Raw genomic sequence first — 19,803 nt, 5'->3', positions numbered from 1 at the left:
CAGCTCAATAATTGTCACTCTGTATCACTATGCAGTGTATAAATAAAAATATCTGAAGTCGCTCCATTTTCCTTTACTAACTTCTTGAAGAAAAAGCTTTGAAATAATGCATGATATTTTTTGCTATATATATGCTTAATGTGTTTTTAATTAATTTTAACATTTCCTGAATGTCTTTCAGACTTTGTGGTTGATGCTACACGTAAAGGAAATAAAATACGTTTTGCTAACCACTCCATCAATCCTAACTGTTATGCTAAAGTTATGATGGTAAATGGTGACCACCGTATTGGTATATTTGCTAAAAGAGCCATCCAAACTGGGGAAGAACTTTTCTTTGATTACAGGTTTGTAAAATATTTTAATATTCATCATCAAATAACTGTAAACATGTAAGGACTTCAGGTATTTTAACAATTCTACATCACTGTTCGTTACTAGGATGCTGCAATGGAGAAACTTGTCGCACTCTTGTTTCAAACTTATGTTAAATCCCCAAGTATTAATATGTTTCATTACTTCTCAGTTTTTATTAAATCTGTATGTAAACTTTTTAGGATGAATAATGGTAATCTATTAACAATAATAGTTTAGATTTGTCAATATTGACAAATTTCTCTCTGCTCACTTTTTAATTCAAGTGAAAAGTTAATTCAAGTGAAAAGCAAGTGAAAGACAGCCAGTTAAACTGCAAATCTGGATTTTTTCTTTTCTTTTTTTGGGGGATTTATCATCAATTGTGCAGATTGCTTCTTTTTCACCCACATTCCATTATGAGCTATGTTTCTATATTTTTTGTGATTATTCTGTTCTTGAAAAAAATTATGAAAAGACATAAAATGTTTGTGATAGTTTTATTTTGGACAGTTTACATCATATTTTATATAAATTATATGTTTAATAATAAAGTGACACGAGCATCTAAATATGAGATGAAACTTTTTGTAACCACAAATTAAAAGTAGTAAATTAAATTTGCAAAGAATACTAACATCTCCTAGTTGCTTTATAATTTGTGATTTATTTTCTTCTCAATCTTTGTGGACGTCGTTTGTTCTGTAAAAATTTTGTGCAAATATTTCCATTCTGAGTTGCAATTGTCATTATGAGGGACTTTGGTTTGATCCCCAGTGGCAGCTTGAAACTCACTCAGGTCGAACGTTATCAGTATGTCAGAGATGTAAAGACACCTTGTACCTTAGGCTGACATCACTGTCAGGATCAGTCCATTGGTCAATGAGTTTAAACTTTAAATAATTTATCTTTTAACCCACTGACGGTTCTGCACGTTAAAAAGTCGCATTTTAACCTGCAGTCTTCTCTGCATAACAAAACCGGTTTTCCCATGTTAACTGATAGGGGAACTGTGTGTAGGGGAGAAACATTCTCTCAATTTTGCCCATGTCCTTAACCGCCAGTGGGTTAAAAAGAAAATTTTCAATTAACAAATTATCCTTTGTTATTTTAATTTCCCTAGAATTTCATAATTTTACTTGACACTTCTACAGATAGAAAAATATTATCAGTATGATGAACATGGCTTATATGCCTTAGAGAAAATTCAAAATATTTAGAACTAACTTTTAAAAAATTGAGTATTCTTGAAAAAATAATAATTTCGTTATTAATGGTTTTTGTTCACCAATATTACTCTCGTGTTTGCTTAACTGACATGCTGTGTTGCTGTTTGTAGCAATTTTTCAGAATGTTTCTCTTGTAATTTAAGGAATTTTTCTCCAAAAAATTAAATTTTATACTCCAAAATTTCATTCTCTTCTAACTGCAACCAAAATTAAAATGAACTGGAAAAAGTCACTGGTAAAAAAAATACAGATAATCAATGTCTAAAAATATGACTGTTTTTTTCCCCACATTGTACAAAAGTAGATTAGGTGGCCAGATTCAAAGAAAAAAAAATTTAAGTTGTTAATAACAAATGAAATTTTATAGCTGAAATGCATAAAGATGTTTGGAGAAAAAATGAAAGATGTTTTCAAAAAAATTATACTTGATACGTATGCTGTCAAATATTGTTATACAATCTGTTTTTATTAGATTAGTCCTTACAAAAACTGGGATACTTAGGGAACTATAAAAGATGCAAGTTTTCTCACAAAAGTTATAAACTTAAGGCAACTAATATCATAATAAATAATGCTGCATATCAGTTCTCCTAGTGATTATCAAGTGTTCGGGCATAGCAAAGAAATGAATCTGCAAATTAAATACTGTTTTCTCTAGTTAAAGCAGGAAAAATTGTATGTTGCGTACATTTTAATTAAGAAAATATATTTAAAAAATAGTAACTAAAAAACTTATTTCTTTCTTCAAAGTTATTAGTTATTTCATTTCGTCTCTTTAAAAGAAAATTGGTGTTTTTTACTACATTGAACTTTAAGTTTAGGAGTGTTTTATGTAGGTGTATTCAAAATAAAACAGGTGTACTAAAAATTTTTTTCCTGGACTAATTTGATAATTTTGTATTTTAGGTATGGTCCTACAGAACAGTTGAAATTCGTGGGAATAGAGAGAGAATGTGAATTTCAGTAACATTTGAAGAAATGCATTGTGGAAGTTGAGTTTGATAACTGCCTTGTTGTGTTGTAATTTTTCATCATTCATTGGCAATTAAAATATGTACTGAAATGTTCATAAACTCTGTAGAAAACTCTTTGAGAAAGTTCTTGTGCAACTGTTCATGGTATATAAAACAAAAGTTCATGTGTTAAAATGTAGGACTTCAACAAATAAAAAGTTATTCTTAAAACTATTTCATTTAATGCAAAACAAAAGTTTGTTAATAATTCAATGAAATGTCAAACTTCAGTAAAAAGACTAAAGTTTGCAAAAATCACTTTTGTTTATTTTATTATTGTGCTGGTGGACTTTTTAAGAAACTCACTGTTTTTTATTATTGTTAACAAACTCTAAATAATATTTGTAGTGAAGTCACTATTGTAATGTCATTAAATTGTAAATAGAGTAATGTTATTGCTATAATTTATAATTTGACTGTGTTAGTTTTTTTACCTGTTGCTGTCGACATATCATACTATAATCCGCTGACACTCTTTGTAACAACCTGAGCCATCTAAACAAAAAATGAGCATAATTGCTACTATTTGTTAATTTGTAAAGAGGATTTAGACATTTATCAAATCAGATTTTTGTTGTATGAGTTATTGGAAAGGCTTCATGTAATGTGGTCATATTAAAAAACGCACCATAGCTTCTAATTCCAGCAGATTTTTTTTAAAGGTTTTATTTTAATATTTGAGATGATAGATTGATTTCTCAATTACGATTTTTAATTTCACTACTACTTGGGAAAATCATTCTTTTAAAAAAGGCAGAAATCGAGTGGTATTATTTTAACAGACACACAAACAGTCAATACATTTTTTATAATCATTTTTGACGTTTAAACAAAAAATATTAGAATTAGGAAACTGTGTATTTACGTTATATCTTGGTGTATAATTCGGACACCTAATTTTTTTAAGATGGCAAATTTCTGGTATGTCAGGTGTGTAAGTCTACAAGCTGAAAAAATCGGAAGGTGAAAATTCTAAACTTTGAAAACTTAATAAAAATTTCTAACTCCACAAAATTTTAAGTTAATGTTAAAGTCAAATGTTATTTTAAGTTGAAAGTTATTGTGTTTGCTAGTTAAAACAATAGCTACAATGCCTCAAGGAAATTTGGCATAGGTGTAAAGCTTGTGAGAGATTAGAAGAAAAATAAAGACAAAGAAAGATAAAATAAAAAGTTATTTAAATTTCTAGCTTTTTAATATGTTTTAAAAGTTTTCACTGTGTTATATTTTTTTAAATACTCTCTTGAAAAAAATTATCTCAATTTTTCTTATTCCCAGTTTTTTTCCTGAACATGATTTAAAGTATTATGTCTAAAAAATCTATATAAGTAAATAAAATTTAATGAGAGAAAGTGCAAAATTAGTTGTACCTAATATATTGAAAAAATTTTTTGAGGGGGGTAAATAGATGCAGACCATTCACATCTATCTCGTAGTTTATAATGCTTTGAATTTTGTAAAGCTTTTGAACAGTCTTGTACACCTGGACATAAGTCATCTATTTCGAGTCCCACTCAACATGTAACTCTAGCAATGATAAACAAGATGAAGAAAAATATTTTAACACCTGTTTTTGAACAGTTTTTCTTATGAGTGAAAAAATGGGAAATTTTATTTTTGATTCTATACTCAAATGAATGAAAAAAATAGGACTTTTTAAATTACTTGTATTGTAACACAATCACAGTAATGGGAGGTCATTCTTAAGAGTGTCAACTGAATTTTTTATTTATAAAGAATTCAATAATACAGTCAAACCCCGCTATACTCTTGTTTCAAACTTATGTTAAATCCCCAAGTATTAATAGGTTTCATTACTTCTCAGTTTTTATTAAATCTGTATGTAANGTTCACTATAGCGGAGTTTGACTGTATCATAAAAAATGTCTCAACTTTGTATTTTAAATCTATATGTATGTTAATATTAGAGTGTTTTTACCCTGTTTTTATTAACTAAATGTTCTACATAATTTTTTTATAATTTAAGAAGAACTTATTAGCCCAAAAGTTAGGTAGCTCAAATTTTTTATAATAATTATGTTATTTATGTAACCATTTCAGTTTTGAATTTGGTTAATTGCTAAGAAAAAAAAAACACATTTGTAAGAAATAATATGTTACATCTCATTTCATTCAGTACTTTTTTGTATCACTCATCTAAGTATTATTTTAATTAACTTTTGATTGCATTTTTATTGCTGAGAGGGTTTTATTAGAGGTTGAAAATTATTTTTAACCATTAGTAAAACCTTCTCAGTTTTAAAGATTGATTAATTTTTGAAAATTTTTGCAATTTTTTATTGTAATAAATGTTTACTTTTAATAAATTTGAATAGGGGAAAATTTGACTTAGTTTATTTTCATAATAAATTTATCACAATTTAAAATTACTTAGAAAAATAGTAATTTTTAGTTAATTGCTGGACACAATCGTGCATGTATTTTATTCTTTTTTTAATAAATATTGAAATTGGTTTAAAAATCATAAATTTTTTAATTTATACTTTTTTTTCTTTTGAGCCAAATGAAAATATTTATATATTACAATTTTTTATGCTACTTATTTACAAAATTTAATGTGAGAGGTAGAATATATTTATTCTCAATTACAAATCTTGCAGGTGTGGTAAAAAATCACATTAGATAAAAAATATGTTTAGAATAGGTATGAATGGGACATTTTTTTATCTAACTATTGAAGAGTTTGTTATGGATGGTTAACCGTACAAAGCTGAGCACTTCTGGGTTACTTCTTGTGATTTATTATTATACCCTAGCTTAAAAAACTTGCTGTCTTATATTGTTATTGTACTGTTTACAATATGACTCTTGTTATTTATTATTAAATTTGTAAACATATTTAATTTTAACTGATAGTACATAAAAAACTGAAGAAAGCACTCAAAACAAGGCAACCTTTACACATATTTATTATATGATTATTTATATTGATTTTTTTAAATTGACTAATGACTCTCAACTTTTTAGAAATTATAAAATTAAAAAAAATCTTATGAAGGGTAGACTTACGTGTTGATTTAAATACAAACTTAATGAAACTTCCTAGAATATTAAGCCTGCTCATAAACATAACATGAATAATATGCTAAGTTTTAGAGATTCCGTTTCAGTTTTATAATCTTGTTATTGGTTATACTCAGTTAACTCTGCATAAAAAGTAGAAGGCCTTAACTTTTTATGTCAGAGGTGCAAGATTTTTATTTGTGTATCATGAAACTTTTTACATTTATATGAGGACAAACAGTTAGTTTTGCTACTTCAAGCTGCGCAGAAGTGAAGTCTAAGAGCTTAATTTTGTAGCTTGAGTATCAATCTCAATACTGTTATTGTTTTTATAATTCAAATAATAAAATATGTGAAATAAATTATTTAATTGACACAACCTGCAACTATTTTTAAAATAACACTTATTTTCTGACATAATTGAGCTTTTTTAACTTAATTAGAATCCAATTAAACATACTGTTATAAAAAAAATTTGCTAGTTTTTTTTAAAGCTAGTTTGCTTAAATATGAATGAAATATAAATTTTTTTGACTAAATGTATAATTTAGTGTTGCCAATTAGAGTTACTTATATAATAATTACAACTGGTTTTTTTTTTAATTTTGTCAAAAATTCTTGCAGGTTTACCATTAAAAATCAATTATAATTAACATAATTTATTTTCGACTTCGAAGATAATAACTGTTTGTATAAAATTGTAAATGTTTACTAAATTTTTTATTAGCCAGCTATAGTTTTTAGTTATGACCTATTTTATCATCATCCTTATTATGAAATGTGTACCATTGTAAGTGCAATAGTGCAAAACATGTTTACCTTCCTATTAAAAAAACTATTAAAACCTACACTAAATTAAGAAAAATGCAGTTTAAATAAAAATTAACTAAAGCAGATATAGTTAATAATAATATGGTATTAAAATAAAAAAAAATTATTTTGAAATGTAGCATATTATAAGTTTTGCTATTAACAAAAGCTATTCAGAATTAGTGTTGCAGACCAAAATGAGACACATAAGAAAAAATATAAAAGGGAAAATAAATAAAATAACCAATAAAAAGACTTTAAAATGAAGGAAACAACTTTTTTTACTTATAATCAAATTATTACATGAACCTTTTTTTTTATTTGTGCAACATTCAGAACTAAATTTTATACTGCAAAAATTATTTTTTAAATAGAAGACAAGAGGACCTTCACAACACTATTTGATTCATTTTAGCTGTTAACCTATTACAGTACAGAACCCGTTATCCGGAAATCAGAAAACCAAAAAACCGGAACGAAATTTGATAAATTTTCCAGGCCATTCTTTAAAAAAAAAAATTTTTTTCCTCATAAGATTTTAGGATTTTTCTTTCTTTTTTGAAAGATGCTTACCTTACCATGCTTTTGGAAATAATCATTAGTTAATTACTTCATCGTTTTTTCTTCTTTTTAAGATTATTTCCAAATTTATATATATATATTTTAGTTGGGTTTAACAATAAAAAAAGGTTTTTTGTAGCGATTCGGAAAACCGGAAAAATCAGTTATCCGGAATAGCGAATGTCCCGATCGTTCCGGATAATCGGTTCCCTACTGTAATTGTATACATTCTTCAGGTGTCTTATCATTTTACTCTTAAAAGTTAACTGTGAATTAATAATATTTCTTTATATCCTTTGGTTTATAACATATTTAATAAATAACTTAAACGATTTACTATAAGTTTCCATTAAAGATATTTGCTGTAACTGAACCACTAATTTTATTACCAAAATTTGAATAGTTGCAAAACAGATTCAACTTTCCTATCATACCAATATTTGTTCACTATTTTTAAGCTTAAATCAACTATTCGTAGATACCGGAAGCAGCAAACATCATTGGGATAAAAAAATTTGTAATAAAAATATATCGTTAGTTGTATTAACACTAAGTTACAAGGAGGGTCTCTTGCTCTAGTGTTTCTTCTTATATAATATGCCTATGCCACTAATTATAAATTGCTGAAGTATAAACATTTTTATGCATAACCTTTTCAGAGATATTTTTCTAAGCGTTGTGGTTTTCTTCAATTCTAACGCTATTTGAACTTCACGCATACGCGAATATTTCCCTACAAATTACAGTATCACTAAGCTACTTAGAAAATTTGCTCAATCAGTCTAATTTTGTTCAGGCATATTCAAATGAACCTTGTACGTACGTTGAATACGATTTGAAATAAATCAAGCAAACTGAGCAATCGATGGTATAGTTTCTAATCCGTCTAAAAGTATGGGTGCATTTTTGTAAAAGCTATCAGGCAGATTAGAAAAAAACTGGGGAGCTTTTTAACTAGCCTGGTGTATTGCAAAGTGATGTCAGCGGTTTTAAAGAGGTGATTTTTCAATTAACCTACGACATATATATTTTTTGACTTCAATCTTGATAAAGGTTCAAAATATATGAGGTATTAAAATATGAGACTGAGGTTTTGAATATTTTTTATTCAAATGGAATTACTATTCCATACTGTTTCCCACAAAATAATTTTCCTGGGAAGACGGAAGACACTTAACGTAGTTGACTGTTCTTCCTTTCCTCACAACAGTGCTGAAATTCGAATACTGGATTAGCATCCACTGTCTCAAAATAAAGTTTCCTGATGCGAATTTACAATCTCGGTATGAGATAACTATCACAATAACTAAAGTCAGGTGAAGAGATTGGAAATCTCAGAAATGTGTTTGCTGGCCAAAAATGTGTTTATTGATAAGGCTCTTTGTTGTAATGCCGGATCCTACAGTTTTTTTTAAGGTTTACTAAGGCTTCATTTATTTATTAGTTCAAAAATTAAGGTTAACTAAACTACTGACTTAAAAGTTGAGTATTATCTCTATTCAGTTGTGTCATGCAAGTCCTATGTGTATCCAGTGAATGTCCACTACACGTCATTGCAAACATCCTCGCAGGTCCATGTGGACGTCTACAAGGCATCCCGGAAGGATCCAGAAGTTCAACATCTGTCCATGAGACATCCACCATCCAAAACTTTTCCAGACTCGGACGTTTCATAGACAGCCATAGGACTTGATCTGCTGAAAGACGTATGACGAACTTGCCGTTTGTAATGTCGTTCATATACGAACTCTGTAATTTATTATTTCGCATTTATTTTTAAGAGTGTAAAAACTAAATAAAAAACTTTTAATCTTTTTTAAACTTTTCAGTTATGCTTGACAAAATGCACTCGTTTTTTTAATGTAAAATTTTAAGGAAATCGAATGTTTAAGATGGTTAAAATTCTGCAAGCCTAAAATACCTAAAATTCTTCAAACTCCTAACTACTCAGCCAATGAAAAAAAAAATCGTCCCAGTTACTGGAGTTTTGTAATCAAAATGTGCTTTTAAAACAAATGCAATTTGCATTTTTTTTTTTGCATTTCCATTTTGCCTTTTAGTCATATGAACATAAAATAATTTCTTTTAATTTAATAAAATAGAAAATATTTTTAGTTCAGTACCTATTTTTGTCATTTCTTTTAAATAAAATATATTTAAATAGAAATTTTCATTTTTCTCCCAATAAAAACGAATGATGTTTACTGTCTAAAGAGTCACTAGATGGCGTTAACACTCCTTTCAGTAGAATATTTAAAAACAGACTATCCTCTAGTGGGACAGAAACAGTTAGTCTAAGACGCATAAATAAATAAAAATTTTAAGCGGTCGTCAAATCTTAATTTAAACAATCGGAGTTAAATTTATTTTATAAAATGGATACACACAGTCCTGAATATTCAAGAATACTACATAATCTCATTTTAAAATTTATTTCAATACTTAAAGATTATGTTAATGTTACTAGTGTGGAAAAAAGTAAAGTATTTTTTGAAGTGATTAAAAGAAGTTTCAGTATTTCTCAAGGAATTAAATTGATTGCTCTTAATGCTCTTACAAATGAAACTGCAGGTATTCTGTTCGAAATATTCAAATTTTTTTGTGATTGAAATTTTCATTTTTAAACTTGTACTTATTAAAGATATTTTTAGTTAGAATTATTTAAAAAAATATGTTGATTTCACTAGTACAAAGAAAAGTTAAATGTTAAGTATTTTTTGACGTTGTGTACTTTATATCAGGGTGAATTCTGAGATCTTCTCACATATTTACCTATTATCTCCTAAATTAGCCTATATCCCAAATTTGCCTGTGATTTATTTGCCTATTTGTTGGTCAAAATATTAATATGAGACAATTTATGTAATAAATTATTGCAAAGTAAATTGTTTGCAAAATGATATAAGTTTATGTTTCTATTATTTGTACTTGTATCCAATCATTCATAAATTTATGTTGTGTGATTCAAAAGTCTTATGAACTTCTTTGAACTTTATTCATTCCCTTAGTTTTTAATTTTAGATAAAACTATTTCTGACAGCATTACTAGTCGTAAAGTCAAAGATTTGTTAGATATTTATTTACAACAAGATTTAATGGAGTGCGCTGTGAATTCTGGGAACATGATTTGGAAGAATGTCTCTGATGGTAAGTTCTTCATGATCTAATAGATAGGTTATACCTCCCACGATGAAGTGAATACAAAAAAAAAATCCTATAAAATCAAATATAAATCTTGATATAACTGGAAAATAATATATAAATAGCTTATCATTTATTTAATGAATATGGTTATATGGTGACCAAGGATCTAATGTTTTACAAATAGATCTTTTTAAAATTTTTTATTAAATGTACATTCACTAAATAATGATTTTAGTTAAAAAAATAATTTGTGGAAAAAATGTGGAAATTTGAAGAATTTGTTTCTTGTATTATACTAAAATTATTATGTGGTAGCTTAAATAGTTTCTTAATCAGTATTTAATTTATAAATTATTTTATAAATTCATTACTTATTGAATGAAAATTAAATATTTCTAGATTTTTATTATTGTTAATTTTACAATACGATGTATATATATATATTGTGTAATAAAATTGAATAGTTCAATTACTTGTGATTTTACCATATTGAAGTTGAAGTCATTCAAGTGAACAGTTATTGTAAATTAGCTTTATCTTGTTATCTTTAAAACTAACATGACAAGAATTTTCATAAATTTCTTTATAGTTAGATCATTATAAACATTAAAAATCATTATAAACATTTAACTGCAACTCAGCCTTAACCAATTATGTTTCACTGTGAGTTTATTAATTTACCTTAATTATCTTAATTACCAAAACTTTTATACTTATATTGTTTTTAGCAATTTTTTTAATTATGTACTTCAAGGTTTTTAATTTTTTTTTTTATAGATGAATTATATGAATCACTTTATGTGAATTCCATTAGTGACAAGAATACCATGGCATCAACTGTAACAGTATGTTTAACTTCAAATTTTATTTTCAAATTTTATAGTTAATATTTAGAAAATAAAACAGCTATCACTTTAGATGTTAGGATTTTTATTTTGAGAATGAAACAAAAGCTATACTTATTTATAAATAATAATTTGTCATTTTTTATTGTGATTTTTTATTTTGTTATGACATAACAGAAAATTTCAAGTTTTGTAGACATTCAAAAATACTTATTCTTGTTCTTATCCTTTAAAATGTATAGGTTCTTGTTACAAATAATGGTTACAGTTATCAATTTTTATCTTATAAATCACATATTTTAGGTCCTTCCAGTTATACTTGCCATATACTGCTTACGTAACATATATAACACACCTTAACTTTAATTTTTAAGCATGCACTTCATTTAAAATTTTTAATTTCTTCCATCTTTTGCAATTTATGAAATGCCATTTAAGTATTATATTTAAAAAAAAAAAAAAAATTATGTAGTGATTCATAAATACTTATGAAAAATATCTCTCGTAATTTTTTTAAATTTAATAACTAAAATATGCCAGTGATGAATTAATATTGGTATAAAAACTAAAATGAAGATTATTTTGTAAATCTTTGAACGAAGCATTCTGTCGGTATGTAAAAACCCTTGTATGTACTGAAGAGTTGCAAAGTCTTGTATCTCTTTTTTCTCTCTTTTTTTCCCCTTTGCATGTTAGATTGTTTTGACTAATAATATTTTTGAGAATGAATGAATGAGGATTTTAGCTCATAAACTACTGTTTGATGATAACTGTTTTTTTTTTTTTTTTAATTTTTTTTAAAATTAAATTTAAAGTGTTTATCAAAATTTTTCTTGTTTTTTAAGTTTTTATTTCTCAAACTCTAAAAATATTTCTGTTCATCTTCCTTTGTGTTCCTTCTTTTTTTCTTCTTCTTCACATAAATGGTGCCACTATAATAGCAATTCTCAGAATTAATTTATCGTTGCAGTTCTAGCATTTTCCAAGTTGTGACTTTCATGTTGATGTTTATTTGATTGGTCTTATTTTAATTTGGTCTTGTTATAGGAATAGGCACTTATCTAAATGTTAATTATATCCTTTGGGTATTAATAGTTGGAATTGGAACCATTTTTGATTTTGTTATATTTATATCATTATTCTGAACATTTTCATTGACCTGTTTTTATATTTATATATATATACGTTTTTGAACATAAGGCTCACAACTATCCAGCCTAGAAAAAAAAAAAAAAGGAACCAGCCATTTGTGAAATTTTTTGTGGGAAGTGACTGATGGGAAAATAAAGCGTTAAAGGACTAAAAAGAAAAAGCAGTCCTCAAGAATTTAGTCTCTTACTAAAACGAGTACATTTTAACTCTTTCTTCCCATAATTTTTCACATTTATGTATAGATTACTAATAAACAGTAAGTATTTTTTTGCATTAATCATGTATCTTTAATGTGTTTTTAATTATATGAGAAAGGAGGGGAAAATTAGAACTCCATCCTATGCATTTTTTTGTTTGTTTTTCTTCTACCCTTCTGCTATATTAAACTGTATAGCCAAGAGCCTACTATGTATATATATATGTATATATGTATACTTTACCCTACAATAATTGAAGAGACACTTTCAGTTTTTGAAGTTTTTTTAAATTTCTCGATAAATGCTTATCGGATTATTTTATAACTTTAGAGGTGTTTAGGTCATATAACTTCTCATACTTATCTATAAAGTTTAAAGCTTTCAAAGGTTTAAAAAACCAGAAATAAATTCCAAATGAAAAAAAAAGTATTTTTAAACACCCTAGGTCAGAAAATGTAGCAAGAAACCTATAACTTTTTTAGTTAAGTTTTTTAGTTTCTATAACTTTTTTAGTTTATTAAATGCAATAGTTGCCTAAAATTTTATTAGTCTAGCCTAATTATTTGTCGAAGTACGAATATTTTTATAAAACGTTATTTTTTTGTTTATTAAATTACCCAAGATATTAGTACTTAAAAGTAGTTCTTTTAAACTCTGTGAGCAAGAAAACATCAAATTTTTTTTCCTTCATAATTTTGTAATAAAGCATATTTAAAAACTATTAAAAAAACTGTGATTTGAATATCTTGAAAATTTAAAAGTTTTTAATTTCAGTCTCTTTTTGAAGTAGTTTTTGTACTTTTTTTTAGGATTTTTCATAACTGTTATTTTTTTGTTTTACAATTGAACAAGATTTATTAAAAATGACATCTGTATTATAGGGGGATCATCTACCAAAAAAATATGTTTTTTTTTTATAGTTTTTTTTTCCTTATACTATCACATTTTTGTGTAATGACGATTATTATAAGGTATTGACATTTGATATTAAATTTTGCTTTATGATACAAAATAAATTTTGGGGAAAACCTCTTACTGTTCAGTTTTTTAAAAAAATTTTTTTAATTTACACAAACTATTTAGAAAATTGCATGGAATTTTAAAGATACTCAAGCTAGGTTTGCAAAGTTTTTACGATTAATAACCAAAGTAATCGATACAAGTTTATTGCTGTATTTTCTGATGTAGGGTGTTTAAAAAACTTTTTTGTTTTTGATTTATTATCACTTCCTTAAACTTCTGAAAGCTTTAAACTTTGATAAGTTATGAGAAATTGCAGGAAGTAATCACTTTTGAAGTAATGAAATAATCAAAGTATTTCATGAGAAATTTAAAAAATGTCAAATACTGAAAGCATCTCTTCAATTATTGTAGGGGAGTCTATATATTACTAACGATTTGAAATTTTTTGGTTTAAATTCTTTTTAGAAATTACGTCCTACAATGTCTATGGGAGATCTTCAATCATATTATTCAGCAAATTTATATTTTACCTCCTCAAAAACTACTCCAGATTTAGATTGCCTTATACTGTCTTCACAATTTGACCAGTGTAAAATTCAATTTGAAGAAGATCTGTCTCGACTGAAGTTAGTATGAAGTAATCTTTTTTCTCTGTAGAATTCTGTTGTACAAATTATAGTTTTATTTTGGAATTTCTTTTGATTAATTTAATAGATAGTTTTTTAATGTTTCATTATTATTTTAATATGCTTTAAATTTGTTTATTGTTTTTAATTAAAATACTTTAAACTATTATGTCGAGCTTCTTTAAATATCCTTTGCATTGACACATTTTATATATTAATATCCCATTCTGCAGTTTTTTTTTGTAAATGTATAAAAACATGTTTAAATTATAAATGTAGGCCAAGATAGCCTGGCCGGTAGGTCATTTGAGTCATGTTCGTGAGTTCAAATCTCGCCGTCTGAAGAACCCCTGTGTATTAAATGGTGACTGGTGCTCCTTAAATCTGTAGGGGTCACAAAGTCCATCAAATTTCTATAACAAATCATCACCTCTGGGGATACTGAATTAGGGATTGATCGTGTTTTAGATCAGGTCAAAATTACAATCTGCGGGTGTAGTATGATTGAGTCTTTCCTGTAATACGAGTTGTGACTAAAATCGTATTCTTGGCCATAGATGACGCCACCAAAAAATCAAGAAATGTACCCTCTGCCTTAAAAATCCTCTTGACTTCATGCAGGCTTGCTGGTATTGACAAGTGGCATAAGTAGGGCAGGATAGCCTGGTTGGTAGGGCAATGGGTGCATGTCCAAGGTTTAGGTTAAATGGTTTAGGACCCTGCCGGCCGAAGACTCTCCGTGTAGTAAATGGTGACTGATGCACGTTAAATCTGTCGAAATTCTAATGATGAACTTACAGAAAAACACATTACGTACTGGTCTTAAACAAGAAGCGTTAAACGCAATTATGAACATCTACCTGAATGGAAAGCCCTTTTCAGATTTCTGTGCAGAAACCTCTGTAAATCATTGGCTTGATTGTGGAACTGGCAAACGTCATATTTGATTCATTTAAAAAACGCAGTACCCTCAGATAAATTGACATTCCAGATAGCTTGACCTTTTGTCATATAAATTATTTCATAAAAGAAATAAATTATTTCTTAAAAGAAATACTAGGTTACTATTTGTAACCTAGTATTTCTTTTATTACTGTATAATGTAATCCTAGTAATTACTAATTCATTGTGCAATTTATATAAATGTTTGTTTGTAATAAATAAGAGAAAATTGTATTTATATTTATTTAGAAGCTACGGGTTAGTTTCAAAAGAGGATGGGTACATTGTTGGACAAGCCGTCCTCAGGGACGGATAAAATTTTTGAGTTTTTTCGAGCCCTGGGTTTCATGTTAACATTTTTATCACTTTTATTTAGCAAATGTACTAATATATATCAAATAAAAATGTTAAAAATTGCATTTCTCAAGTGGATTTGAGAAGATAAAAATTCTATTTTTATCACACCGAAAATGAAAAATGTTCTTAAATTTAAATACATTTTTATGGCTATCATTATAATTTAATTTGGAAAAAAGTTCAGAACATATGGTTCTTTATATATCATAATATCATGTATAGTTATAAATTTTTTCTATGATCCATCTATCTTCCCTAAATAACTTATAATTGAGTTGTTTTGTCTCGAACGAGTAAATTTCCTATACATATGAACTGTTTTCAGATTCTTTGATTAAATTTTTTTTTTATTTCCAATGAGCTGCACAATCGNACAGAACGGTATTTAACAAATTCTCCAGAGGTGGTATCCACTCTTTCAGGACCACCACAATGGGTGAGATACCGTTGGTCGGTCATGTTAATTTGGACGTCTAGTTTCTGCCACACTAGATGGCAGCTCTATTTGGATGCTAAAGTGCACTAGGAACTTAATTTTGCCGGAAATGCCAAGAGCCAATAAGGCATTCCAGGGATCTTTTACATGCCGCATAATCATACGTCATGGCCGCTAAGGATTTTCTACATCCTGAAAGGCTCAGAAGGCCGACGACAAACCAACTGCGCCACCCAGCCACATTGATTCAATTATAAAATGAGAAATAAAAACTTATCAAATTGAATACTCAAACTTAAAAATGACATTATGTAATTTTATAACAAACTAAGTACTTATTTTATANGTATATATATATATATATATTGTATACTCCATATATTTTGTGCAATAAAAAGTACTTATAAATTTTATTGTGAGAAAGATATTGGTTAAATTAGCTTAAACTTCAATTGAATGTTGATCAGTGTAGCAATATTTATTTTCTGTTCAGGTCAACTTTACGAAATGGGTCACCCTCTTTGGATTTCAAGAGCAATGATGTAAGTCAATGTGTATGTTTATTAATTATAAAACAGTTTTTTAATTGGACTAACAGTTATACACTTAGTCAAGGTTTAATGTATTTATTAAACTTAACATACATGTACTAAAACTTTTGAAATTTTTTTTCTTATATAGTTATTGATTGTTTATATTATTTATTGCTGTTTAAAAGTAAAAATTATGTATAAATATCAGCTTATGTAAGCTTAGCATATTTGTTATGTTGGTTCAAACAAGCATAACAGTCATTATATAATTTTTTTTATTGATGTTAAGACTTTAAGTTTAATATTTGTTAGTTTTAACCTGCTAAATATTTTTACTAACTCTAATATAACTTAGTAACTTAATAAACTAATAAACTAAATATTTTTACTACTTAGTTTCTCTGCTGCAGTGGGTTTTGTCCTTCACATTTAATTAGACAGAACCTTACAAAAGAAGAAAAAAAATCCATTTAAGTTTACCATCTAAATTTAATGAACTTTAATTTTTAAAAAATATATTTTGCTTTTAATATATCATTCATTGATTTATTGTCTTTATTATAAAATTTTCAACCAGAGTTTTTAAGTTTATTTTACTTTACAACCATGCATTTTTAAATAAGTTATCAGGGTAACATTTGTTATCATTAATTGTTAAATTTTATAATTATCATAACTTATTTAAAATAAGTGTCAAATGAACTGAATTTACATTTAAAATGTAAAATTTAACTGTCTCTTGAATGATTATAACTCAATTAACTTACTGCAGAAATTTATTTAATAAATTTTTTCCAGGGATGTTCTAAATCAAGCTGCGATTTGGTTGGCGATTCTCGAAGTACTTTTAGTAATGAATCTCATGAGCTTGATGGTGTTCAACCAACTTATAACTTTACAAATTGGTTAATGTTTGCCAATTCTCAATCATCTGATAATGACCTTCATCAAAGACTGTTTAGAGACTCTTGGGAAGGAAAAATGAAGTATTGAAATATTTTAATTTTGTTTTCTGGACTATTTTTACTGCTTTCAGCTTGTTATAACTATTGAATTTCTAGTATTTTTTGCCAGTCTTTTTATGTTGTAAATACACCTAATTACTCTATTTAAAATTTTTAAGTTAACATTAAAATTAGCTAAGAAAGTATGAAAAAGATTTTGTATTTTTTTTTAATTGTGAAAAATGATATTGTATTTTTTTTCAAGTGTTTATAACTTTTAATTCATCACGTATGTTCATTTAGCCAGAATTTTTTTATCTAAAATATAATATATTGTTTTAAATGAAGAAAAACAGTTTAAAAGGAAAATGTTTAGAAATATAATATTGAACGATTCATAAAATTTTGCAGTGCTTGAAACAAATTGATTCTGTTTAACATTCCAGACAATTGCTGTAAAAAGTTTATGTTTTAAGTTTTATTTCAACTGGCATATTTAAAAAACATAAGTGTGATTTTATATTAACTATAATCAGTAAAGATCATTCTTTTTTGTGTTTACATTTAAACTGTATAACTGCAGTAAAAAATTTACATTTTCTACTATCTTTAATGATTTTAATAAATCTTTATTAATGCTAAACATTTTATAATTATTCAAACAAAGAAGGGTTGACTTTAAGTTGTGTAAGAACAAAGTTAAAACAAGGGGAAAAGAGCAGAAATACTTGTTTCTGTGACTTTTTTTGCTCTTTTTATGGTACTTTGCTCTATATTCTCTATTTGCTCTGTATGGTTCTTTGCTCTATAACATTATTCATATTATAATTTAATTTCATGTGTATATTTCAGAAAATAGGAGGTTTTTAGGGTTTTATTTTTTACTTTTCTTACATAATTTATTCATATGAATATTGCATGCATTGGTGAATGGTTATGTTCTGCCAACTATCAGATTTTGTTATTTTCAAAACAATTTTAGTTAAAAACTAAAAATAATTTAAAAAAAAGATGACTTGGTTGCTGCTCTTTAGATACTTGGTCGAACATAGAAAAATTAAGATAAAGCATACTAAAAAGGATTTTTTAAAAATTTTTTTTTTATTTGTTGACTAATAAAGATTGAAACAAGAGAGTGTATGCACAATACTTTAGAAGTAAATCTGTATTCGATGTATTTTGATCCAGGAAAATAATTTCTTGCTAATTTGTTAATTCTAACTAAGCAATTTAATGTTAGTACCAGTATTTTTTTTTCCCTTTCAATTTTGTTTTAGAATTTAAAGTTTGTTTTTATTTTAAAAAATAAACCTAAATTGATTTTTTTAAAAAAAAGTTTTTATGTTTTTCTTAATTACTTGTAAGACGTGTCAAATAAAAATTGGTAAGGTAAAATGCTGACTGTCTAGTTTAATTACATTAAAAAAATATAACTAATTTAAAATGATTAGAGAAATAAACATGTTTTTGTATTCTATTTTTAAAAAATTTACATTTCATTTAAGTTTTTCAGTGAAGTTTAAAAATTTATATTTCATGTGTAGATAGTGTTTCTTAATTAGATCAGACATTTTTGAAGTTTGCCATGAATTGCCCCCAAAACTGAAATAACTTAAGCTACACCAAATAATAGGCTAAATTTAAAGGTAATAGAAATTTTAGTCTAAAATAAAAGTCTAAATAAATGTCTAAAATATCCATCATTAAAAGTGAATTATTTGTTGTATAATTGGTCCCAAAAATTTTTTATTACCATAAAAGATTCTGAATTATTGCTTGATTTGAGTGCCACACAACAGAATTATGTATTATGAATTTGTTTTGTATCTGTGTTATAATTTTATTTTATAAATGTTGTTTAAGTTATATTAAGTATTGAGTTAACAACTCTATTCTTTTAAATTCAGGCAGTTTATCCCTTGTCATTTATATACATCAGAATTAAATTCGAGAGAAGCTCTATTGAATGTGACTGATGAAGATTCTCCATTGTTTCGTTGCATATATGATACATCTTCTTTATCAGAAGATGCTTTGAAGCACGATGTTCTTGATTTGCTCATTGGAATTCCATCAGATACTTTTGTATATGACAATGTAAGTGTTTTACGAGAATTTTTCAAATACAAATATTTGCCATCGTTTTATTTTATTATTTTTCTATGTATGTTTTGAATATTGACTTTTGAAATAAATATAGAGCCTTTTTTTTAAATTCTTTATTTTGCAGAACAAAAGAATGTTCCTTGTCAACTCTCATATTCATATGGATAAGTTATCCCATGAAAGTTCTTTAAGATTTCTTGAAACGTTTGTTGATGCAGGGAATATGTTTCATAAGCTGCAGTTATTTTCAAAGGAGCTATCTTACTATGAAGATGGTAATTTTTAGGGTTTTTGGCATTTTTTATTTTTTTGTAAAAAAGAAAGAAAAAAATGCCTAATAAATTTTTTTTTTAAAATCTTAACCCTAGGAAAAATTAATTTTTGCTATTTTTATAATTGTTGCTTTTAATTTAAGTAAAAATCATTAAGACTATCCAAAAATTACATATTGTAAAGGTTTTCTTTATAAATAATGATGTGATGACTAGTCTGATCATTATTATTTAAGCTTAATCAATTACTAGTGTCATTACTATAAGCATAGGCAATTACTATTTAAGCAACTCA

The 19,803-nt window shown here is 26.5% G+C and overlaps 2 protein-coding genes across 5 annotated transcripts in view; both read left to right on the top strand.

The window, feature by feature from the left end:
* LOC107455687 (histone-lysine N-methyltransferase E(z)) overlaps positions 1 to 2,986 on the top strand; it is a 30,332-nt gene extending 27,346 nt beyond the window's left edge. For both annotated transcript variants that reach the window (XM_043038793.2, XM_043038794.2), the window contains exons 17-18: positions 182 to 347; positions 2,490 to 2,986. In XM_043038793.2, coding sequence (XP_042894727.1) covers positions 182 to 347; positions 2,490 to 2,550 — 227 coding nt within the window. In that variant the 3' untranslated portion in view covers positions 2,551 to 2,986. The remainder of the gene's footprint in view (positions 1 to 181; positions 348 to 2,489) is intronic.
* Positions 2,987 to 9,271: 6,285 nt separating this feature from the next.
* The window catches only part of LOC107455755 (uncharacterized), a 37,388-nt gene continuing 26,856 nt past the window's right edge, over positions 9,272 to 19,803 (top strand). The window contains exons 1-8 of one of the 3 annotated variants that reach the window (XM_071181255.1): positions 9,272 to 9,562; positions 10,013 to 10,138; positions 10,913 to 10,980; positions 13,758 to 13,918; positions 16,147 to 16,195; positions 16,985 to 17,172; positions 19,038 to 19,227; positions 19,361 to 19,511. In XM_071181255.1, the coding sequence (XP_071037356.1) occupies positions 9,367 to 9,562; positions 10,013 to 10,138; positions 10,913 to 10,980; positions 13,758 to 13,918; positions 16,147 to 16,195; positions 16,985 to 17,172; positions 19,038 to 19,227; positions 19,361 to 19,511 (1,129 nt within the window). In that variant the 5' untranslated portion in view covers positions 9,272 to 9,366. The remainder of the gene's footprint in view (positions 9,563 to 10,012; positions 10,139 to 10,912; positions 10,981 to 13,757; positions 13,919 to 16,146; positions 16,196 to 16,984; positions 17,173 to 19,037; positions 19,228 to 19,360; positions 19,512 to 19,803) is intronic. The other 2 variants (XM_016073453.3, XM_016073445.3) reach the window with 2 other exon arrangements.

Source organism: Parasteatoda tepidariorum, chromosome 1, assembly GCF_043381705.1.
Source record: "Parasteatoda tepidariorum isolate YZ-2023 chromosome 1, CAS_Ptep_4.0, whole genome shotgun sequence".
NCBI lineage: Eukaryota > Metazoa > Arthropoda > Arachnida > Araneae > Theridiidae > Parasteatoda > Parasteatoda tepidariorum.
The sequence above is the reverse complement of the archived record's forward strand: the minus strand, read 5'-3'. Positions and strand labels throughout refer to the sequence as shown.